At 36.2% G+C, this 25254-nt stretch overlaps 1 protein-coding gene across 12 annotated transcripts in view; it reads left to right on the top strand.

The window, feature by feature from the left end:
- Window positions 1-25254, top strand: part of Gria4 (glutamate ionotropic receptor AMPA type subunit 4) — a 345773-nt gene that overhangs the window by 243850 nt on the left and 76669 nt on the right. For all 12 annotated transcript variants that reach the window (XR_004112139.1, XM_031346434.1, XM_031346435.1 and 9 more), the window contains exons 6-9: window positions 2378-2431; window positions 8434-8592; window positions 20495-20662; window positions 21772-21876. Coding sequence is in view for 11 of the 12 variants with exons in the window: in XM_031346434.1 (XP_031202294.1) it covers window positions 2378-2431; window positions 8434-8592; window positions 20495-20662; window positions 21772-21876 (486 nt within the window). In the remaining variant the exon portion in view is untranslated. The remainder of the gene's footprint in view (window positions 1-2377; window positions 2432-8433; window positions 8593-20494; window positions 20663-21771; window positions 21877-25254) is intronic.

Below are 25254 nucleotides of genomic sequence, written 5' to 3'. Positions count from 1 at the left end.
AGCTGACTATATAAGAATGCAAAAGCAAGGTAGGCCTAAGGCTTAAAAAGAGTGCAAAGAGGTTTTCATAAGCACAGAAGAGGAAGATATAATAAGCAAAAAGAAATACAGAATTGGTTGCTGACTGGCAGGAGAGCTAGCTGAGGCCAAGTGGCAGAAATCTGTTCAAACTTATTTTACATTTCCTCATGTAAGTGCCTGTTACTAAGTATTCCCTATTGATGCCTATAGCATTGGATCCTCCTGAAATGTCCAGAATATTAAATGATCTTGCCTTACTCAGCCACTCAATTACACCCAATATAGCAACTCAGTAAATGTCTCCTGTGCTGGTTAGATTTTTGTCCACTTGATATAGTCATCTGGGAAAAGGGAACCTCAATTAGAAAATGACTCATCAAATTGGCCTGTAGACAAATTTGTAGGGCATTTTCTTGACTAATGGGGAGTACCCAGGCCACTGGGGGTGGTGCCATCCCTGAGCAGATGATCTTGAGGTGTATAAAAAAGCAGAATGAGTAAGCCATGGAAAGCATACCTGTAATCAACACGCTTCTTCTGCTTCAATTTCTGTCTCAAGGTTCCTATCTCAGTCCTGTCTTGGTTTTCTTGATGAATCACTGTAGCCTCTAAACCAAATAAACCCTTTCTCCCAAAACTTGTTTTTTATTATATTCTTTATTGCAGAAATAAAAAGCAAACTGGACATCTCTTTATTGATTTTTTTCTGTTATAGTTCTGACAGTTTATCATTTTTCTTCACCTTTGTGACAAGATTCTCAAAGAATGTTGATTTGATGGGTAATTATAAGCTAGGTATGCTGAACAGAGTTTAAAGTCTACAAATTATATGGAAAATATCATAAATCTATATCTAAACATAAAGAGCATAAATCTTCTATGGGTAAGAACAAAATGTGACTATGATATAGGTAGATAACAGATGGGATGAGCTTATATGGATTTCAGTGCTCACCCAGAAAGAGGAACTTTATGATCAGACTAAATAACAGGTCAGACTCAGATCCTATGTAAAACCAGAATACCATCAAGAACACAAAGTGGAATAGAAAAATTTGTGCTAACTACTCACGACATTCATTGAGTGTGCTTTGTCTTGGTCTGGGTTTAGAATGTTAATGGAGTCATCTTTCCTAGGAATTATCACAGCCTTCTTCAAGCAGATTAAATTTTGAACTTGTACCATACACAGTGATTTGAAATCTAGAATCTGAGAAATAATTATAAAAATCTATGCATACAAATGCACACTATCTTTGTGGTAGGCATATTAAGGGATATTGCCTGATTTTTTGTTTCAAAATTGAAAGTCAGTCCTCAAAGTCAGAAAGTTTGAACCATGCCACCAGTGGCTGGTGTTAACTTATTAACAGCAAACATGCTTCTATAGGTCTATACACAAAGAAGGAACATGAAAATTCTTCAAGTGAAAAGGGTCCAAGCAGAAAAAGCTAAAGCTCTCCTATAAACATTTGGGGATGCTGGATAGAGTGCTGGAGGTTCAGAGTTACAAGACCCTGAAACCAGTGCCTTTCTACCAAGTATATTCATTTCATCTTCTACCTAATCTCCCCCGTGCTTATTTGAACTTGTTTGTGTCCACCTGATGAGGAGACCTAGAAGTATCCTCTGCATGTCAATCCATACATAACAAATTGCATTCATTGACAGTCTTTTGTTTTATTTCATCTATCTGATATTTATGTTTACTGAAGAGTAAATTCCTTGAGCCAAAATTATTTTATTTCTGTGCTAATGTACTCTCTTGAGAAATATATATATGTACAGTTAGTTCATGTCACTATTGATCTCTCTGAACAAATTATAACATTCTGTTTTTCCAAAGGGAATGCAAGACCCATTTGTAATTAAGAAAGTATGAATGATGTAAAATAATAGTTTTATTTTAACACTGTATTTTGATGTGGTTTATGAGTTCTAATTATAATATTCTACTTATATAAGTCAAATGATGATATTTCCCCATCATACTTCTAGAAGAAATTATTGTGCAGTAGTTAATTTTTAATTTATTTTGTATATGCATGGTGTACATATGGACGTCACAGGATGACTTGTGCTGTTTTACTCCTACAAAGTATGTTCTGGGGATCAACTCAGCTCATCAGGCTTGGCAGCAAGCACCTTTAACAGGTGGTCTACTTCACTAGCCTTAGTTAATTTTTTTCATTTATTAAGAACTTCACGAGTGACTAGAATCTGTTTTGATCAAATTCATCCTCCCATTCCCTCCTCTCTGATGCCCTATTATACTGTGACTATCTCTTTATCCTCTAAGGTCATGTAGTGTTTCAGTAAAGTTAAAATGATTTTCTCTCATTCCTTGTATTCATAGATTGTGAGTGTTGGGAAGCATGTCAAAGGCTACCATTATATCATCGCAAATTTGGTAAGAATTCTTGTTTTTCTATTTTTACTAAGAATTGATGAAGTATCCAGGATTATGTCCTCAAATAATGCTCTAATCAAGGTCAAACTGCATTATTTACTATATTTCTGAATAAGTTATTAAAATAACTGGCATATTCTGAAAATTAAATTGGATTTGCCAGGGAGAAGTTTAATAATAATTATAATGTTTTCTATACCGTTATATCACCTGTAAAATAAAATAGTGGCTTTTTGTCTGTCTAAATAATAAATGCTAGTCTATAAATAAATATATTCTCCAGTTGTAACAAAACAAGATATATAATGGCTAATTACACAAATAATTTGAATGAGGTTAATAACTTTTAAACTATATCAGCCTTTAATATCACCTAAAGATGGGTAATAAACAACATGGAATATACTACTTGAAGGATCCAGACAAGTCTTGTAGAGTATCTAACAAGGTTTACCGAGTGTTTCTTGTTAACACACCAGATTGGGGAAATAGACTGTTTTTTATTATACTTTATTATAGAAAAGTTTCATCTTAGACCTTGAACCCCAGTGTGGCTTATCCTAGGGAAGGCAGTGATACTTCAATGGTTTTTCTATTGTTTACCATCACATATTTCTTTGTTGAGAATCTTATTCTTGAAGCAGGAAAGCAGGTAAAGGATAGGGAAGTGCCTCAGTCCTGTCACATTTCTGATGTTGAGTGTGCCATCTCATGTTTAGAAGATTCATCTTTATGTTAAACATGTCATCACATGTCCATAGAGAGAGGTCCAGTCTGATGAACTAGATTGCAGCATAGAGTTTAGACAATATAATATAACAATAGTTTATAAAGATTATCATACTGTGTTCCTTGAATACAGTAAAATGTTGCAACACAATAGATTATTATAGAAATATCAGCAAATTCGGCTCATCTTTTCTTTTTCTTCAATAGCTCCCCAGTTTAATGTGTCATCTATTTGTAAAAATATAAATATTAGAGCAAATACATTCTGTTTTTTCTAAATGACTCATAAAAGGCTATGATCCAGGGTATCTCTATTCTTGTTGACATTATATAATGTTTCTAATTAATTGTTGTACATGTCAGTTCTTACAGCTATTCTTTCTAAACAATATAATCAGTGAAGAAAATCAATGTGTTAAAGACTATCCTAAAATTAGTGGGTTACATCGGGAGCTAGAATAAATTAGACAATGCACAGTGGAAAAAATGATATTTATGGCCCACTAATGGATCTCAGCGCCATCTTTAAACAGCATGAGTGGGTGGCAGCATATTTACACTAATGTATCAATATAGGAAATGGAAAACCACTTGTTTCCTAGAAGCAAAAGCACTCACTAGAAATATCAAGCTTTTATCATGAAAAGATCAGTGACATGCACATAGCTGTGGTTTTATATACAGTATTAATATGGATTTTCTTGGCATTCATTCATGCATACAACTATTCTTCATTCTTTTAGCCAGTTCAAAACCATTTCTTAATAACTATATATATATATATAGGATTCCCAAATGCAAAATTTGGTCAGAATCCAAATAAACATTTTTATTAACATCACAACTTATGGTTAAAGACTGATTTCACTGAAATTAAAGATGAGATAGGGAACTGGAGATGTAGCTCAGTTAGGAGACAACTTGCCCAGCTTGCACAGAGCTGACTTCCATCAACAGCACCACATACACTCAAGATGTTGGTTCAGGCCTATAATTCTAGAATTCAGAGGTATAGTAAAACAGATGAAAACTGTTTTTCATCCTGGGCTACACAACAAGGTCAAGATCAGCCTAAGCTAAAAAGAGACCATGTCTTAAAATAAAATAAAAAGAAAGAATAGAAATCTTATCTATCATACTACTTTTACAGAACATTTTAACATAGGTCTTAGCAAAAGGAGTTAGGCGAAGGGGAAATAAAAGTTACCTAGATTGAGAAAGGAGGTTTTGCATATAGGAATATCATAAGGAATTTTTTAAAACAGTGGGCCAATAGACGAATTGAGCAGTTATATAGGCCTCAAAGCCAATAAATAGACATCTATTGCATTTATTATATAATAACACACTTTCTGAAATAACTTTTTAAAATTATAATTATTGAACTATGGCTGACAATTAACAAGAGACTGTTACTTCCCCTGTAACTAAAGCTGCAAACATACATTACCAGCTTGCTACATATATTCCAGATTTATTTTAGCCAAATGACTTAGTCACCATTTGAAAATCAATGCAGTAGATATAATGTAAAATCTATATTTACCAAAGGGAGAAGAAAGCCAAATAAAAATCAATATGTGGGAAATTGTACTATGAATTCATAAACGTGTGTTTTTGTCAAAATCTAGGATACCCTTTATTTAAATAAAATTAACAACCTGGATACCATGGGTTTAAACATGGTATTTTAAAATGATTAATCCTCTGACTAGGTAAGGTAGTTCTTGTCTATAATCCCAACAATTGGATTGTTGATTCAGGAGAATAGCAATTTCTAGGCCACCCTGGGCAATGAAGTTTAAGGTGAGCTTGGACAACTTAGCAAAATACTCATTTCAAAAAAATGAAGGGACAGAGAGGAATGATGAATGACACTTGTAATCCCAGCATTCATTCACTAGGCTGACTGAAGGGTTGCCATGAATTTGGGACCTGGAAATTCACAGTAAGTTCTCGGTCAGCCTAGATTGCAAAGTGAGACCCTGTCTCCAAAAATTCAAATAGGCAAGTAAGCAAACATAAAATACCTATATTAAGCAAGAAACAAAAATCTCACAGAAATCATGCTTTCTTCTTTTATTAATCATTTTATTTGTTTACATTTCAAATGATATCCACCTTCCCAGTTATGCCTCCACAAACCCTTCATTCTATCTCCCCTAGCTCCCTCCTCTTTGCATCTATGAGGATGCGCCTCCAGAATGAACTTAGCAGTCTTCTACATGCATTCTTTTATCTCAGCTTCTCATTGTTTAACTTAATGAAGGCAGTTCTTCTAAACCCTAGGATCTCCTTCCTAATGTATCATGTGTTCTATTTTTCCAAAGCAAACAACATCATATACCTACTGCTGCTTTCCATTTGTAGCCCTCTTAGCTGTTACCTCCAGTCAAGGCACTTGTCCCACCAAGTCTTAGTGAAGACTTAGTCACCTCTTTTAGGGAGTTGTCTTTAAGAAATTGGATTATCTTCTGGTTCCTTCTTGCTTCAGAAATAACACCATGTCCTAATAGTATAATTTTTTTCATTCCTCCAATTGTTCTTTAAACCTACTGTATTCTAAAAAGTTTCCAAATCCCTTTGGCACAGTTATAAATAAGGAATCAGTTCACAGCAATCTTGTTCTGACCAGGATGAGTCCTCCACTTTATTGTATGAAATGATTCTTCACCCTTACTCTGTCTCTACTGAACTTCTGCTCTTCCTGTCCTCCTCATCTTTAGTCATTGTGCTTGGATTTTTTAAAAAACTTTTATTGAGTTGTTTGGGACCTTTAAATAGATAGATGTGTTTATTTTATAGACTGTAAAATAAAGTCTGGTGTAATTTACTGAAGATCATACAGATCATTAAGTCTCAGAGACAAGTCTAAAGCTCTGATCTGTCTGATTGAAAAAATAAATAAGTTCTTAAATTAGTAGCATATCCAGGAAGCCAAGACACGCAGTGAATACCCATTTGAATATATCTACAGGCATCAGGGCCACCTGACCTTATACACATTACTCTGTTTGTATACTTACTCTTCCTTCAGCCATTGAACAATTTAATTACAACTGACAATAGCAATATAAAAACCTTGGCACAAAGTCATAATCATGTTCTTCTTTATGTTTTTAATTTTTAAAATAAATTAAATTCATATCTAAGAAAGCACCAATATCTATCATAAATAAGGATAAAATTATAGCATATTCAATATGTATAACTAAAGATTAATTTGATCCATTCTTCACACATACACACAAGTACACATATACATATAGGCAACATTCATACCTCAATCAAAAGTAAAGAAATGATATATAGAGAGTGTGTTCATCCATGTTCCATATTTAGCTTCAATGTGAGAAACAAACAATTCATCAAATATCCAGTCTGGAAGTTTTATACAATGAACTAGTTGAAAGGCTACCAACTTGCCAACATTGTCCTAATGAGCCTCCTTTTGAGCTTCCTGTGTGTTTCAAGTTTTCTGCCCTAATCTACATATGCATCAAAAGTGTCTAAATAAACCTCAACTCTTCAAGTTTTAAAAGATGATAAGGGAGAATTTTCCTCATTCTTCTTGATCTTCTAGTGATTGCACCAGTGCAGCCTTAACATGACTTTGTGTAAAGCACAGCAGAAATATTGATATGAATCAGATAAAACATAAAAAATAGACTTTTATTTATATTGATGATGTAATGAGCTTACTGATTGACAAACACCATCATTGAGATATCAGACACCTGCAATTCTGAATATTTCTCCAGCAAAGGATATTAAAAAGGATGTCAAGTTGGGAACGAACCTAGAGAGTTCACTACTTACTGTAAGTAATTTAGTCAATTTAGGAGGCCATTTCCACAAGAGGGGGAGCTTTCCTGGCTTACCCCTGCACTCAGGAACATTGTTTTGATAGTTAACCACTGACTTCCCAGTAACTGTAGAGTAACTGACTTCATTATAGTGTGGCCATATATCCCCTCCATTTCTGTGATTTTCTGTAGATTCCAACAAAAGCTAAGTGGTCACCAAAATAACTCTTGCCAAGGAAACTGGCTCACAGTCTAGATCCTATCGGTTTTTTATATAAAATTATGAGAACATAAATGAAAGGGAAATGCTGCCTATACTCAAACAAATATAGCCAAAATTAACCAAGCCACCCACCATTCATTCAAACTATAACTGACAGGCGCTTGTTATAACCAGACAAAATAATTGTTTTTCCTTTACCTTCAGTGTGCTGTTTGACAGACTTTGCATCAAATGGTGTCCCTGCAGGCTACAGTTTGCCTGTGTCTTGCAGCTGTGGCTAAAGCTCCACAGAAGGCTTAGCAGACCTTCTATTTCAGCTAAGATTGAAAGAAAACAATAATCTCATCAATTAGTAGCTAATGCAAGAGCTGAATTACTGTGGCTCTTAGAAAACAGTAAAATGATTTGTCTGCCTGTGGGTTGCCCTCTATGCTGGTAAAAGCAAGCAAATGTTCCACACTGACAGTTTAGTAGCTAGAGATTGATGGGTAGTGTGTTTCCCAGTTCTAAAACATTAATTTGTCTTGTGATGTCTGGCTTATTTCTCAATAAAGTGAGAATGTTACTGATGAGCTGTCAAAATGGCTGACACATAATAGACCCCAAATAAATATCAGTTAAGTGAACTAATTAATAATCAGTCCCAATTACTTAACATATACCCAAAGTGTTAGATACTAGGAATATTAATTATCCTTGTGTTTGGTGTGCAGGTAAATTAAGGCTAGAAAGCAACAGAGGTGAGAATCAAAGCCTGACTTTCTTTTGTGCCTTTTCTTTCCTGGTAATATTATATTAATTAATAAAATTAAAAGCATGCATTTCATAACAATATGAAGGGATACAAAGTACAAAGGCTGAACAATCTGATCAAACCTTGGCCTTATTGTATATTCATAGGTCACCTTGAAAAGATTTTTGCCTTAAACACCGATCCTTAGTTTTCTTATCTTAAAATTAATCAGATATTCCCAGTATTCAAGGGATGATTGAGCTGAATAGATAAACTGTAATATAACTAGCACAGAACATGATATATAGTGAATCCTGATATAATATAAGCCTTATTAGTTCACATACACTGACTACTCAGTAACAATTTGTCTAATCATCAGTGGAATAATATGTTTCTTCTTAGATCAACAGGGATTTAACTCAAAAGGGAATTTGTGTTAACCTACCCAATGTTGAAGAACGAGAGTATTTAATTAACTAAACTTGATGAGTTTCCTACTAATTTATAGGGTTTCAAGGATATTTCTCTTGAGAGATTTATACATGGAGGAGCAAATGTCACCGGATTCCAGTTGGTAGATTTTAATACGCCTATGGTAACCAAACTAATGGATCGCTGGAAGAAACTAGATCAAAGAGAATATCCAGGATCTGAAACACCTCCAAAGGTACTTGGTTTTGCGTATTTTTGTATATTGTGCACTATTATCTTTTTAAATTTCTAAGTTATTTTAATTTTGCTTTCATGTATGCCTGTGTGCCGTGGGTATACATTGTGCTCTCAAAAGACAGAAGAGGGTGTCAGATATACTAGAACTGGGGTTACTGGTGGTTATAAGCTACCACATGGGTACTGGGAACATAACATGGGTCCCACACAAAAGCAATAAGTGTTTTTTTTAACTGCCAAGCCAAATCTACAGACCATGTTAATAGATTTTATTTTATGATTTGTTTTTTTTTTATGCTTTCAGACACATTGTGGGATCTTCTCACTGTCCTTGCACTAAAAAATGACTGAGTACTTTAAAATGTTTGTGTAGCTAGTACAGTGAATAAAGTGCTTGCTATGAAGCATGAGAACCTGAGTTCAGATCCCCAGCACCCACATACAAATAACTAGTGCCGAAGTGTACTCCGGTAATCCTAAGTCTGGAAAGTGGAAGCCAGTGGCTCACTGGCCAGTCAATATAGCCAATCCAGGAGTGCTGGCATTCAGTGAGAGACCTTGTCCTGAACAACAAGGTGGAGAGCCGGAGAAAAAGTCTCCTGAATATATTTCTAGCCTCCAGATGTCCACAAACAGGTGTTGTTTCAATTGTTCCATTTTACCAATGAAGATGACAGTATGAAAGCCTGCTAGCTCAGAGAGGCAGAGAAACACCCAGCTGACTTTCCTCCACAGTCGACATCCCAAAGTAAAAAGCTCCTTATGCATACTTTCTCTTTAACCCCTGAAACCGAATGTCTCTCCTTTTTACTTCCTGTGTATCTCTCTATCCATCTTTCTGACTTCCTCTTCCACTGTATGGTTTGGTCCTATATATACTCCCTCCTGGTCAACTACTTGCTTGCTCTTTACTTACTGCTTTTTATTTACTTTATTTACTTATTTTATTTATTACTTTATTTATTTAATTTATTTACTCCTGTTTAGCATGTGTTAGAACTAAGTCACACCACAACTAGAAACAGATTTTTTTCCTGTAAATAAGGTAGTCTCAGGGTTCACAGTGTGATCAAATATCCTACAATTCACAGGTGAGCATAACTACAGATAAACATGACAGATATGATATATATTAATACATATGCCATACATACATACAGGCATTCAGACACCACAAAAATAATATTCGAATGTCTGCATATAGTAACAGGGATCAAAACATTCAGTTTCTTGTTGTTGTCGTCTTCTATATGAGCATTTAAAGTTTTGTATTTAAAAGTTTTATTAACCAATATTTAAATGGAGATAACTATTATTAAATTTCTACCCAAATTTAAAAAAAAAAACTTTGAAAAAGTAGTTTATGTCAAGTAGATAAATTAGAAAATTGCAGGAGATAAAAGTGTAAAGCTCTTATGCAATGCTTCTTTCAGTTGAAGAGTAAAACACTGAGTTCTTTGATAGTTGTTTAATTTTATTTATCTATATGTCTGTGTATGGGTTTGTGTATGTGAGTGTACCCAGAGTCCAGAAGAGGGTGCCAGATCCATGAAGATGTGGTTTCCAGCAGTGGTGAGCAAATGATATAGGTGCTGAGAACAAAATTCAGTCATCCATAAGAGTAACAAGTGTTTTTAATCATTGAGCCATCTTTTTGGTGTGTGTGTGTGTGTGTGTGTGTGTGTGTGTGTGTGTGTGTGTATGACGTGATAAGATATAAATGACATATATATTTTAATATGCACACATAATATTAACATATTATAATTATGTACATTAGATGAAGTTGTACATTTTCAAGAAAAGAGTTTAACAGATTTAAATCAGACACAGATTTAACATAGATTTAAGGAAGAAAGGGTCACTTAGGGAAAAAAAGGAAAACACCGAAGATATGAGTGTCAGCTTCTCAAAAGAGCTATTTGATGTACGTATGTATATTAACATATATATGTACAAATATATATTTGTGTATATACTTACATGTATATATGCTTGTGTGCCTGTGTATATAAATATATGCATACATATATATCACACATATTTATACATATGCATACATTTACATATACATAGGTATCATGAGTGTGTCATTAGCATTTGCAGAAAAGCTCACACGTTTCTATTCATGGGTGCATTTTGTCTCATCTGAAAGAATGGGTCCTAGATATCATATCAATGATGGCATTCTACTCGGACTCCAACTTAGTCTTCTTGAGCACCACATAATGAATCTTAATATTTAATCATCCCTCAACTATGCATTTCAATAGACTTTTAATATATAATTTGATATTCAGACATAGAAAAACTAAAAGCAATGAGTACAATCAGCTATTTTATTTTCTAGCTATAAGGTTTTTGTTTGTTAGGGTTTTGGTTTTAATTTTTGTTTTTGTTTTAAATTGGCTGTCAACTTCCCCTTTCAATATTTAAATTAGAGAGCTTCCTTATAAAAGCAAGGAATTTCAAAATGATGTATTTACTGGGTGTCCACTATTTGCTATTTGAATGCTTGCAAGATGTTAAGTGGATATGGTAATTGGCCTCCTGTCAGTAAAAAAGTCAGAGGTCCCATGCTTTAACCAGTTTCTAGACTTTGGCATCTCCCACCACCACACCTCCGCATAGAGTCTGACTCACACCATGGAGGTACTTTACCCTGATAAGATAAGATGTTCTGCCAAGATGGTATGTCAAATAATCTAATCTGTTGTGTGCTTCTGTAAAATTTGTTTGTTAAATCCTTATGTCATCGAATTCCTTTGATTAAAACCTGTTAATATTTTTTTCCTAATAAGAAGAGGCCTAAAATAAAAAGTGAACTCACATTGCTTTCTCAAAACCTACTTTAGGAAGTTAGTCCTATGCATAGTAAATAAATCTTGCTTAATTGGCTTTTAAAAAAAGGTCAGAGAACCATGGGATACATAAAAGATGATCATTTTAATGTCACCATTTGATGATAATCATACTATTGCTTTGGACTAATTATTGCGTTATTGTTTGTGGTTTATGCTTATAATTCTGGTTCATTGACAACTATTTATATTTAAATAGCATTTTACAATAATTTCACAAATGTAGCTACATAACATATTATAACAGAATCCACACCACACATAAAGTTTGCACAGAACCTAGCATGATTCTGGGCACCCAGAAAATATTTAATATACATGTTAACATATTTTATTGGTTATTTTCTTTATTAACATTTTTTAATGTTATCCTCTTTCTTGGTTTTCCCTCTGTGAACTCTCTATCCAATCCTCTCTTCCCCTGCTTCTATGAGGTGCTCCACGACCCACCCACACACTCCTGCCTCACTGCCCTAGAATTCCCCTATTCTAAGGCATAGAGCCTTCATAGGACCAAGGGACTCCCCTCCCATAAATGCCAGATAAGGCCATCCTCTGCTATATATGCAGGTGGAGCCATGGGTCCCTCCAAGTGTACTATTTGGTTGGTGGTTTAGTCCCTGGGAGCTCTGAGGGAGGGGGGAGTCTGGTTGGTTGATACTGTTGTTCTGTTGTTCTTCCTATAGGGTTGCAAACCCCTGCAGCTCCTTCAGTCCTTTCTCTAACTCTTCCATTGGGGACCCCATGCTCAGTCCTATGGCTGTCTGCAAGCATCACCTATATATTGGTCAGGCTCTGGAAGAGCCTCTCAAGAGACAGCTATATCTGGCACCTGTAAGCAAGCAAGCACTTCTTGACATCAGCAATAGTTGCTGGGTTTGGTGTCTGGATATGGGATGGATCCCCAGGTGGAGCAGTCTCTGGATGGCCTGTCCTACAGTCTCTGCTCCATTCTTTGTCCCTGTATTTCCTTTAGACAGGAGCAATTCTGGGTTAAAATTTTTGAGATGTGTGGGTGGCCCCATCCCTCACCTGGGGGCAGTGCCTAATCTCTGGATATGCTCCCTACAGTTTCTCTCTCCCCTTGGTTGTGTATTTCAGTTAATGTCATCCCAGTTGACATTAACTTGCTTTCCTGGCATCTGGGAATATCTGGTGGCTACCCCCAATTCCCCATCTCCCATTGCTATTCAATTTCCTCACCCTCTGTACATCTATTCCATCTCCTCCCATGCCTGATCCTACCCTCCTCCCCCCCACCACCACATCCTCCCAAGTCCCTCCCACCCTCTACCTCCTGTGATTTTGTTCCTCCTTCTAAGTAAGACTGGAGCATCCACAATTTGGTCTTTCTTCGTCTTGAGCTTTATATGTTCTTTGAGCTGTATTGTAAGTTCCAAGCTTTTTGTGTAATAACCACTTATCAGTGAGCACATACCATTCGTGTTCTTTTGTGACTGGGTTACCTCAATCAGTATAATATTTTCTAGTTCCATCCATTTGCCCGCGGCCTTCATGAAGTCATGGTTTTTAATAGCTAAGTAGTACTATATTGTGTAAATGTACTAAAATTTTTATGTCCATTCCTCTATTGGGGGACATCTGCATTGTTTCCAGCTTCTGACTATTATAAATAAGGCTGCTATGAACATAGTGGAGTAAGTATCCTTGTTACATGTTGGTTAATCTTTTGGGTATATGTCCAGGAGTGGTATAGCTGGGTCCTTAGGTAGTACTATGTCCAGTTTTTGAGGAACCACCAAACTGATATTCAGAGGGGTTGTACCAGCTTGCAGTCCCACCAACAACTGAGGAGTGGTCCTCTTTCTCCACATCCTCTTCAGCATCTGCTGTCACCTGAGTTTTTGAACTTAGCCATTCTGACTGGTATGAGGTGGAGTCTCAGGGTTGTTTTGATTTCCATTTCCCTGATGACTAAGGATGTTGAACATTTCTTTAGGTGCCACTCAGCCATTTGATATTCCTCAGTTGAGAATTCTCTGTTTAGCTCTGTACTCCATTTTTCAATTGGGTTATTTGGTTCTCTGGAGTCTAACTTCTTGAGTTCTTTGTATATATTGGATATTAGCCCTCTATTGGTTGGAAGGTTGGTAAAGATCTTTTTGCAATCTGTTGGTTGCCTTTTTGTCCTATTGATAGTGTCCTTTGCCTTACAGAAGCTTTGCAGTTTTATGAGGTCCCATTTGTCAATTGTTGATCTTCCAGCATAAGCCATTGGTGTTCTGTTCAGGAAATTTTCTCCTGTGTCCAAGTTTTAGAGGCTCTTCCCCACTTTCTCTTCTATTACTTTCAGTGTATCTGGTTTTATGTGGAGGTCCTTGATCCACTTGGACTTGAGCTTTGTACAAGGAGATAAGAATGGATAAAGTTGCATTCTTTTACATGTTGACAGCCAGTTGAACCAACACCATTTGTTGAAAATGTTGGCTCTTTCCCACTGGATGTTTTTATTAGCTTTTTTGTCAAAGGTTCAGAAACCACATGTGTGTGGGTTCATTCCTGGGTCTTCAATTCCACTAATCTACCTGCCTGTCTCTGTACCAATTCCATGGAATTTTTATCTCTTGTTCTGTAGTACAGTTTGAGGTCAGGGATGGTGATTACCTCAGATGTTCTTTTATTGTTGAGAATAGTTTTTGTTGTTCTGGGTTTTTTGTTCTTCCAAATGAATTTGCAGATTGCTCTTCCTAATTTTACACAGAATTGAGTTGGAATTTTGATGGGGATTGCATTGAATCTGTAGATTGCTTTCAGCAAGATGGACATTTTTACTATATTAATTCTGCCAATCCATTAGCATGGGAGATCTTTCCATTTTTGAAGTCTTCTTCAATTTCTTACTTCAGAGACTTGAAGTTCTTGTCATACAGATCCTTCATTTGCTTGGTTAGAGTCACACCAAGACATTTTATATTATTTGTGACTATTGTTAAGGGTGTCCTTTCCCTAATTTCTTTCTCAGTCTGTTTATCCTTTGAGTAGAGGAAAGCTACTGAATTCATTGAGTTAATTTTATATCCAGCTACTTTGCTAAAGTTGTTTATCAGCTGTAAGAGTTCTCTGGTGAAATTTTGGGGGTCACTTAAGTGTGCTATCTTATCATCTGCAAATAGTGATATTTTGATTTCTTTTCCCATTTGTATCCCTTTGACCTCCTTTAATTGTCTAATCGCTCTGGCTAGAACTTTGAGTTCTATATTGAATAGATAGGGAGAGAGTGGGCAGCCTTGTCTAGTCCCTGATTTTAGTGGGATTGCTTCAAGTTTCTCTCCATTTAGTTTGATGCTGGCTATGGTTTACTGTATATTGCTTTTACTGTGTTTAGGTGTGGGCCTTCAATTCCTGATCTTTCCGAGTCTTTTACAATGAAGAGGTGTTGAATTTTGTCAAATGATTTTTCAGTATCTAATGAGATGATCATGAAGGTTTTTATCTTTGAGTTTATTTATATAAATGGATTTTGTTGATGGATTTCCATATATTGAACTGCATCCTTTGATCCTGCATTCCTTGATCTTGGTGAATGAGCATTTTAAATGTGTTCTTTGATTTGGTATGTGAGAATTTTATTGAATATTTCTGTGTTTATATTCATAAAGGAAATTGGTCTGAAGTTCTCTTTCTTTGTTGGGGCTTTGTGTCGTTTAGGTATCAGCACACCTGTGGCTTCACAGAACAAATTTGGTAGTGTTCCTTCCTTTAATAATTTGTGGAATAGCTTGAAGAGTATTGGTATTAGGTATTCTTTGCAAGTCTGATAAAATTCTGCAAAAAATCCATATGGTCCTGAATTTTTGTTGTTGTTGTTTTGTTTTGTTTTGTTTTTTGGTTGGGAGAATTTTAATGACTGCATCTATTTTATTAAGGGTTTTGGAACAGTTTAGATGGTTTATCTGATCCTAATTTAATGTTAGTAGCTGGTATCTGTCTAGAAAATTATTCATTTCATCCAGATTTTCCAGTTTTGTTGAGTATAGGCTTTTATAATGGGATCAGAAAATTTGTTTAATTTCCTCAGTTTCTGTTGTTATGTCTGTTGTTATGTTATGATATGCTTAAATTTGGTTTTGTCATGGAATATCATGGTTTCTCCATTTATGGTAATTGAGAATTTTGCTGGTTATAGTAGCCTGAGCTGGCATTTGTATTCCCTTTGGGTCTGTATGACATCTGTCTAGGATCTTCTGGCTTTTAGAGTATCTGTTGAGAAGTCTGGTGTAATTCTGATAGGTCTGCCTTTATATGTTACTTGATATTTTTCCATTACTGCTTTTAATAATCTTTATTTGTCTTGAGCATTTGCTTTCTTTGATTATTATGTGATGAGAGAAATTTCTTTTCTGGTCCAATCTATTTAGGGTTCTGTAGGCTTCTTATGTTCATAGGCATCTGTTTCTTTAGGTTAGGGAAGTTTTCTTCTATAATTTTGTTAAAGGTATTTACTGGCATTTTGAGTTGGGAGTCTTCACTCTCTTATATACTTAGTATCCTTAGGTTTGATCTTCTCATTGTGTCCTGGATTTCCTGGATGTTTTGGGTTAGGAGCTTTTCGCACTTTGCATTTTCTTTGACTGTTTCAATGTTTTCTATGGTATGTTCTACACCTAAGATTCTCCTCTCTTGTATTCTGTTGGTGATGCTTGCATCTATGACTCCTGATCTCTTTCCTAGGTGTTCTTTATTCAAGGTTGTCTCCCTTTGTGATTTCTTTATTGTTTCTATTTCCATTTTTAGATCCTAGATGGCTTTGTTCAATTCCTTCACCTGTTTGATTGGGTTCTCCTGTATTTCTTTAAGGGATTTATGTGTTTCTTCTTTAAGGGATTCTACCTGTTTACCTTGTTCTCCTGTATTTCTTTAAGGGAGTTATTTATGTTCTTCTTAAAGTCCTCTATCATCATCATGACATATTATTTTAAATCTGAATCTCGTTTTTTAGTTGTGCTGGGGTATCCAGGACTTGCTGTGGTGGGAGAGCTGGGTTCTGATGATGCCACGTAGCCTTGGTTTCTGTTGCTTATGTTCTTGCCCTTGCCTCTTGCCATGTGGTTATCTCTTGTGCTTCCTGCCCTTGCTATCTCTGACTGAAGCCTATCCCTCTTATGGTCCTGGTTGTGTCAGAACTCCTCAGAGTCCTTGGTTTCTGCTGCTTATGTTTTTAGGCTTGCCTTTTTCCCTGGTTATCTTTGGTGTCAGCTGGTCTTATCCTTCCTGTGAGTCTGTGAGCCTATGATCTTAGGTGTGTTAGCACTCCTGGGAGACCAGCTCTCTCTGGATGGGATTGGGGTGCAGAGAGCTGTGGCACATGATCAGCTCCAGGCACAGATGTAAACTGGAAGTATCTATTCCCTGGTTGCTCCTGGGTTCCTATGTCCTGTGGGCTCTTGCGGGTCCCACTTGGGCCAGGTATTGGAGAAGAAGTGGTGGTCTCACCTATGATCTTAGGTGTTTCAGCACTCTTGGGAGACCAGCTGTCTCTGGGTGGGATTAGTATGTGGAGTGCTGTTGCCCAGGTTCAGTTTTGGGTTGCAGATGAAAACCAGAAGGATCATGTCCTGTCTGCTCCATGCTTCCTGTCACATATTACCATTTAATATATATTTTTAACCTGTGTGATTACGTTCTGCAAAGTTTACTCAATAAGTGATACAAATATTAAACCATTATTCTTAAAAGGAATGTAAGATTATTTTCTGAGAGCTTCTTGTTGTGACCTTCTGTAAATTAATCAATACTTTGTTTTATTCATTTTAGTTAACTTCTTTTTCTTCCTTAGCATTGATCTAGAGCCACTCCTCAAAGGGAATTTACTTAATACATATACTTTCCAAAAGTACCAGAGTCTTCTGACATTATGACCACTAGGCAGCAATCGATGCTATGTTTCTGACAATTTTAAGCTGTCAACATATAAAAAAGCACGAATTTGGATAAAACAGTACCTACTGAGGCACAAAAAGTATACATATTTATATCATGTGAACAGAAAAAAATGTAGTGTTTCTTTATTTAACTAAAGCTGGAAGTTTGTGTATTTGCTGAATTGAATGTTCCACTTCTCTGCATATGCCTATAGGTGCCTGAAAAGTATCAGTTAAGTATTGATTTGGAGATTGGAATTAAATGTTAATGAGTAAAGAAATTAGGGGCTGGAGAGATGCCTCAGTGGTTAAGAACACTGACTGCTTTTCTGAAGGTCCTGAGTTCAAATCCCAGCAACCACATGGTAGCTCAAAACCACCCATAATGAGATCTGATGCCCTCTTCTGGTGTGTCTGAAGACAGCTACAGTGTACTTACATAAAATAAATAAATAAATCTTTAAAAAAAAGAGAGAGAAAAAGAAATTCAAAACCAGAGTCCATAAATGGTGAGGGTTAGGTATAATTAACTGAACTATATTTCAGTTGGTTAATGTTTACCCCAAGAATCAACACAAGATCTCTGATCTTGTCACTTTCTTTCAGTAAAAGAAATACTAATTACAGATAATAATGAAATATGGGAACAAAGGTCCTTTTGATGTCATGATTCTTTGCTACCTTTCTGATGCCCCAGCTAAAGAGAACTGTTCTCTTTAGTCAGTGTCCCCAAGTATAAGTGTCAGTCACCATGTGTAGGTGTCACCTCCCAAGTCACCTTTATCTGCACTTTATCTGCACTATCCATGTATTCCAACTTCCTTCTAAAGTTCAAGTTCCACTTTCTCCATGATTTTCCTTTATGTTCTCCATGATATTAGATTCTGCTATTCTCAATCAGGACTTACCATACTTAATATTTGGCTCCTGTAAACTCCTGAAGGGACCAGACACTACCAACCTTCACATTCTCACATTTCCTAGCCAGTGGCTTCGGCAGCCAACTTGTCAGGTTGTGATTAATAGTCAACCTCACAACAGCTACAGTAAACGGTTCCTTTTTTATTTTTGTGCTTTGTGCTCTGTAACATATATTTTCTATTCTATAAACCTAGGAGTAACAGAACTTGTATTCATTTTAGTTCTTTCCTTTCAAAGTCTAATTTCCTCTACTGCTTACTGATTCTGCCTCTGTTTGTCTTCTATACCTACAAATGTTGAGAAGCAGAATTCACCTCTTCATTCTGATTGATGGGTAGGACAGAAAATAACTCCTGGCTAAGAGGTAGTTTTGAAGCTTCTCCCAAATGAAATGTTTATTAAATATATATTTTCTACATGTCATCTGAATTCTGGTTGTCCATAAATACACTTTCCTACACAGTACTACAATAAGGCACATGAGAAAGAATTGGAGCTTTTGACAAGGTAGAGCCAGTTTAAACTCCAAGCTTCTGTCAGGTTTCCTGGCCTATTAAATTTCAGGCCTTTGTTTCTCCAGCTGGCTTTGTTTGCTTTGCACTGCACCCCACTGTGCGACACCATTTCCTTTTACTACAGGGAAGTAAATTTGTCTGCTTTTTTACCATCTCCCCTCGGCTTCATTCTCCCTGCTTGGAAAAAAAAGGCCAATTTTTTTTTCTTTTTTATGTCTTGATCCTGACACACCAGCAGTACATTTTATCATTTTTCCATTAGGTCTTTGGAAAAATGTCTTTATTTCTCTTTTTTATTGTTTTGCCTTGGAAGAAGATGACTTTGGAGGCTTTTTGTACTCAGAGACATGTTGGGCCGAACAAGAGAGAAGGCACATTAATGTTTAGCATAGCACTTTGCTTCTTTTCCCTCAGTTACTCCATCCTAACTAAGAGGGCACAGGCCTTGGCTTATGGCTGTGATATTGTATCCTGGATGCTCTTACTTTACATGATCCTTATACATCCTTTTAATACAAGATTCATGTTCAGTTTCTCTACAACTTAACAGTGCTTTCTTGGAATTCATGTAGTTTTAGTTTTTCTCTTCCTTGAAATGCTAACTCTTCAGTGTACTAATCATATTGTCTCTGTTTAGTTTCTACATTCACAATTGAAAATGGATTTTCTTCACTTACAGGCAAAAAACCCAAGAAGTTTATCCTCTGATTCACATGGTACAAACCTGTCCCTGATGCAGATGTAGAAAGTGTTAATTATATAGAATTTCTGAAGCAGATAATGCAGTTATTGTCATGACTAGTAATTGATGAATACTATGTCCTATCACCCATGTATTTAGTAAGTCTCTAATCAAACGTCACCAATATTTACCCCAAGTCACATTTTCCTATTCATCTTCCCTTACATCCTGCTTTACACTAATAATCTTGCCCAGGGGGATCACTCTTTTCTCAAAGAGATGCATGGATGATCATCAGAACACAGATGGCTTACACTTTGTACACCTACACTGATACTGGGATGGGAAGTTAAAGCAAAGGTTAGTCCATCAGATTGAGCACTCTCATTGGATGATAGGTGCAAACCCTGTTGAAGTTGAGTAAAATAGTTGTTATTCCTGGCATTACATTTCTCAATAACAACACACAATTTCTCTAGGAGAATAAACATAGACTTTCTTAAAGGCTTATAGGAGAAAAATTCTATTTTCAAGTGACACTTGTACCTGGTACTTTTTTGATAGTCTATGGTTGTATCATATGTTTAATGTTTAAATGATGTGACAAAATGAAACAATTTCAATGAGTGCAAAAGAAATCTCTGAGAACACTGCTAGGCATTTGGGGAGGAAAAAAAAAACAGCCCTCCAGGAGCTAAGCCACTGCAATGCAGGATGTAGCAACACAGACTAGTATCCATCCTCTACCTGTTTATACTGAAATACAACATAAAGTCCCAACCTGAGGCCTTTCTTCCAGATGATACAAAATTGTGCTTCAGGGTGGATTTTCTCCTTTAAAATTAGAGCAATAAGATGTGGCATACAGTCTTTGTGTTAAAGCAGGACAAGACATTTCCAATGTCATCAATAATTAATTATTAGTACCATGTTAGCTCTTGAGAAAGATGGAGTTTCTGTCATAAGCCCACAGAGGTCCAAGATTTCTCATTGTGCTAGAGTTTAACATTTCTCTTTCTACACCCTTTAACTTGCTCAGTACACCTCTGCTCTAACTTATGATGGTGTCCTGGTGATGGCTGAAACTTTCCGAAGTCTCAGAAGACAGAAAATTGATATTTCAAGGAGAGGAAATGCTGGAGATTGTCTGGCAAACCCTGCTGCTCCCTGGGGCCAGGGAATTGATATGGAGAGAACACTGAAGCAGGTAACTCATAATTTCGCTTTATTTTATGATCATCTGTAAGAATGTTATGTTAAAAACAGACTAATCCATCTGAGTATTAATGTCTATTATAATATCCATGCTAATATATCAAGTATTTAACAGTGTCAAACATTTTAGTTAGAACTGTAGTGGTTATTCCTTATATACATGTGTAGTCAAAATAACACAACAGATCCATAAAAGTCTAAAAGAGTGAAGTTGCTCAGTATAGATACACTTGGTTAGTAAGAGCACAGTGTTCTATAAAATCAGTCAAGGACCCAGCCTGGAAGAACAGCTGCCATTTTAAATGAAGGTTGTTGTAGGAAAGTTTTGGAATGACAACTGAATGCTTCTTTTCAATAATGGTTCTAATATCTGCTTACAACTTACATCAGGAAGGGTCATTACTCTTATCCATAAGAAGTACAGGGAATATAAACCTAACTTGTCAAAGAAGGAGGAGAAATATTTGGTAGAGCTAAGTACTGCTTTAATGCATCTTTGACTTTGGATTAAATGATTAATTTTATTCTGTTATATGCATACAAATATATTTTACATAACTAGTGTTCCATAAAGTTATTAATTTCTCTGAAATGTGGTGAATTCAAGGTATAAGTAAAATGAATGGGGGTCAAAAGGTAATTTGGAATCCAATGTGCCTGGATATTTCAAATTATGTATTTTTAGTTTTTCATATGTTAATTAAACATTAGTGAGAAGAATATGATCTGCCATAGGAACCCTAGGTACATAATCTGATGTAAGAAGATATTTGAAAACTGAAGATTGAAGATGGACTCTAAGCAAATAAAATTTTTGTTTTATAAAGGATATTTTAATATTGGGAAAGAATTATGTTAGTTAAAATGAAACTTTGTAATACAAAAGAACTCATCTTCTAGGTATAGAGCAAAATAACTCTTAATATCCTTTCATATCCCTTCTCAGGGCTCCATCTCAGTAGATCAAGCATCCAATGACATTCCAGAGAGCTGATTGTAACTTTTAATTATATAGCCTTTTGTGGTCCTTAGACTAGCAGTGAAAGATTGCCTTAAGTGAGCTCCTAATGAGTATATATGTGTTTTCTTTTGCCTTCACAGGTTCGAATTCAAGGACTGACTGGGAATGTTCAATTTGACCACTATGGACGTAGAGTTAATTACACAATGGATGTGTTTGAATTAAAAAGCACAGGACCTCGAAAGGTGAGCTGCAACTGAACTGAAAAATAAAAATTCTTTTCTTATTTTCACATGACTTTCTTAAAGGCTTATAGGAGAAAAATTCTATTTTTAAGTGACTCTCGTACCTGGTACTTTTTTGATAGTCTATGGTTGTATCATATGTTTAATGTTTAAATGATGTGACAAAATGAAACAATTAATTTGTCATTATACCCTGTAATTCACAATGGGAGCAATGTGGCAAGGGGAACTTGGTGAAAAAATTTTGGAAACAAAATGTATTGCACAGGAATGAACACAATGCAGTAAGTATGTCCATGTTTGATCTATGACTCATTAGAGAGAATACAAAGGGATCATGCTAAAGAATTGGTGTACTTTAAACAGATTGTTGGTTCTCTCACTAATCAGGCAAATTAAATTGAGCAAAGGAAAGTAAATGGAAAATAAAATGAAGACAATAATTACTGGGCTAAGGAAGGAGAGCAACCCTGATTTCAGGAAAGTGCTAGCTCAAGGATTTTATACTTGAATATTTTAGCCTTGTTTCTGTTACTATGATAAAATACCCTGACAATAAGACACTTAAAGGAAAATTGGTTTATTTCTTCTTAGAATTACAGGTTACAGTTTATCACTAACCACAAGTACAGGCAGGAACCTGAAACAGGTCACATGATAACCACAGTCAAGAAAGACAAATATATGGATGCTGTTTGCTTGCAAGTATACTCAGTTCAACTGCCCCACTCTTACATAGTTCAGAGCCCCTTGCTATGAAATAGAGCTGCCATTAAAGAACTCATTCTTCTCATATCAATTAAGACAATCCTGATCTAGATAATCCCTCACTGAGAATCTCTGCCCCAGTGATTCTGGTTGTAGCAGGTTGACAATTAAAGCTAACCATTGCAGAAAAGATGTTCTAGAGATCTCAGATGTGAGCTTTCTTATATGTCCTTCTAGCATTCCCAATGAAATCTGCCAGAACTGCCTAATCTTTTCCTCTCAAGACCACTTTTTACCTGAAATATTTATATGTGCATCCAGGTATATAAAGTAGACCAACATTACAGATTATAACTCACAAAGTAATTTATACTTAGAATAATTTTAACATAGCTATAATTTCATCATTTATCTATACTAATAAGATGGATGTGCTGGACTATTTTTACATGAAAAAATTACATCTAGTCTGAAAGTGATAACACCTTTTTCCTTACATTGATTAATGTTTTTGATTTTGTGCATGTGAATGCTAAGAATACTGGATCGCATAACTAACCAGTACAAAATGGCAGAAGTATATTTTAAGGATAGGATGTCTATGTTTTAAAACATTACAGAAATTGTTGGAAATCTTACCCTAATCTTGGGTTCAAATTCATCCAACAATTTTTGTGAAAATCAATGAGCGGATTAATCCAAAACATTGAAAATCATGCCATATATCATCTAGGAATGGTAGATCATGCCCACAATCCTAGCACTTTGGAGGCAGCATCATCAGGGTTAGAGAGCATCCTCAATGATGCAAGAAGTTAGAAGTCAGTCTAAGGACATGCAACACTATTATAAAATCTATCTATATAAAAAACGAATATATAAATAAATAAACAAATCATTCTAACACAAAATAGCAGATATTCTAAATTGATGTCTTCAAGCTGTGGAATGATGGTAGAAAAATAGTGTTTGCTATCCAGGATTAAGTTATTATATTTCCATAAGATCAAAAACCATTGTATGTATGGGAAGGGTACTTACTTCAGTGAGTAGCACAGAGTATTCTTAAATGTGTGCCAAGGTTTTTCAGGGGGCGTGCATTGATATCACATGGCATTACAGTTTGTTGTACAGGTATTCGTATTAAGTATTTCAAAACCAAGACTTCAGTGAAGTCACATGATGCAACATAAACAGGTGCTTCCAGCAAAACCTCAATTCACTATAAATTTTATCATTGAAGAATCAGAAACTCTGACTTCTTTTAACCCCTGTGTTCACTTATACTAGTAAGCCACTGCTTAGGAAGCTGAGTTAAGCCAGGCATGACGCATGCTTTTGACCCTTGGATTGGAAGCAGACATGTAGATCTCTAGGATCTATCCCATGCCCCCTCCTCCTGCTTCTATGAGGGTGCCCCTGACTGACCCACCTGCTCCTTCCTCCCTGCCCTGGCATTCTCCTACACTGGGGCATCAAGCCTTCACAGGACCAAGGGCCTCTTCCAATGTTGCCTGACAAGGCCATCCGCTGCTGCATATGCAGAAGGAGCTATGGGTCCCTCCAAGTAAATTGGTAGTTGGTGTTTTCGTCCATAGGAGCTCTGGGGAATCTGGTTGGTTGATATTATTGTTCTTCCTATGGGGTTGCAAACCCCTTTCAGCTCCTACAGCCCTTTCTCTAACGTCTCCATTTAGGACCCTGTGCTCAGTCCAATGCTTAGCTGTGAGCATTCACCTCTGTAATTGACAGGCTCGGGAAAAGCCTCTCAAGAGACAGCTATTTCTGGCTCCTGTAAGCAAGCACTTCTTGGCATCAGCAATAGTTTCTGGGTTATGTGACTGTATATGGGATGGATGCACAGGTGGAGCAGTCTCTGTATGCCCTTTCCTTCAGTGTCTGCTCCACACTGTCTCCATGTCTCCTGCTGTGAGTATTTTGTTCCCCATTCTAAGGACTGAAGCATCCACACTTTGGTCTTCCTTCTTCTTGAGCTTCATGTGGTCTGTGAGTTGTATCTTCGGTATTCTGAGCTTTTGAGCTAATATTCACTTATCAGTGAGTGTACGTTCTTTTGTGATTGTGTTACCTCACTAAGGATGATATTTTCTAGTTCCATCCATTTGCCAGCAAACTTCATGAAGTCATTGTTTTTAATTGCTGAATAGTTCTCAATTGTATAAATGTACCACATTTTCTGTATCCATTCCTCTGTTGAAGGACATCTGGATTGTTTCCACCGTCTGGCTATTATAAATAAGGCTGCTATGAACATAGTGGAGCATGTGTCCTTGTTATTTCTTGGAGCATCTTTTGGGTATATGCCCAGGAGTGATATAGCTAGGTCCTCAGGTAGTACTATGTCCAGTTTTCTGAGAAGCCACCAAACTGATTTCCACAGTGGTTGTACCAGCTTACAATCCCAGCAACAATGGAGGAGTGTTCCTCTTTCTGCACATCCTTGCCAGCAACTGCTGTCACCTGAATTTTTTATCTTAGCCCTTCTGACTGGTGTGAGGTGGAATCTCAGGGTTGTTTTGATTTGCATTTCCTTGATGACTAAGCATGTTAAGCATTTCTTTAGGTGCTTCTTGGCCATTTGATATTCCTCAGTTGAGAATTCTTTGGTTAGCTTTGTACACCATTTTTTTTTTTTTTTTTTTTTTTTTT

The sequence above is a fragment of the Mastomys coucha genome, unplaced genomic scaffold, assembly GCF_008632895.1.
Source record: "Mastomys coucha isolate ucsf_1 unplaced genomic scaffold, UCSF_Mcou_1 pScaffold24, whole genome shotgun sequence".
NCBI classification, from domain to species: domain Eukaryota; kingdom Metazoa; phylum Chordata; class Mammalia; order Rodentia; family Muridae; genus Mastomys; species Mastomys coucha.
The sequence above is the reverse complement of the archived record's forward strand: the minus strand, read 5'-3'. Positions and strand labels throughout refer to the sequence as shown.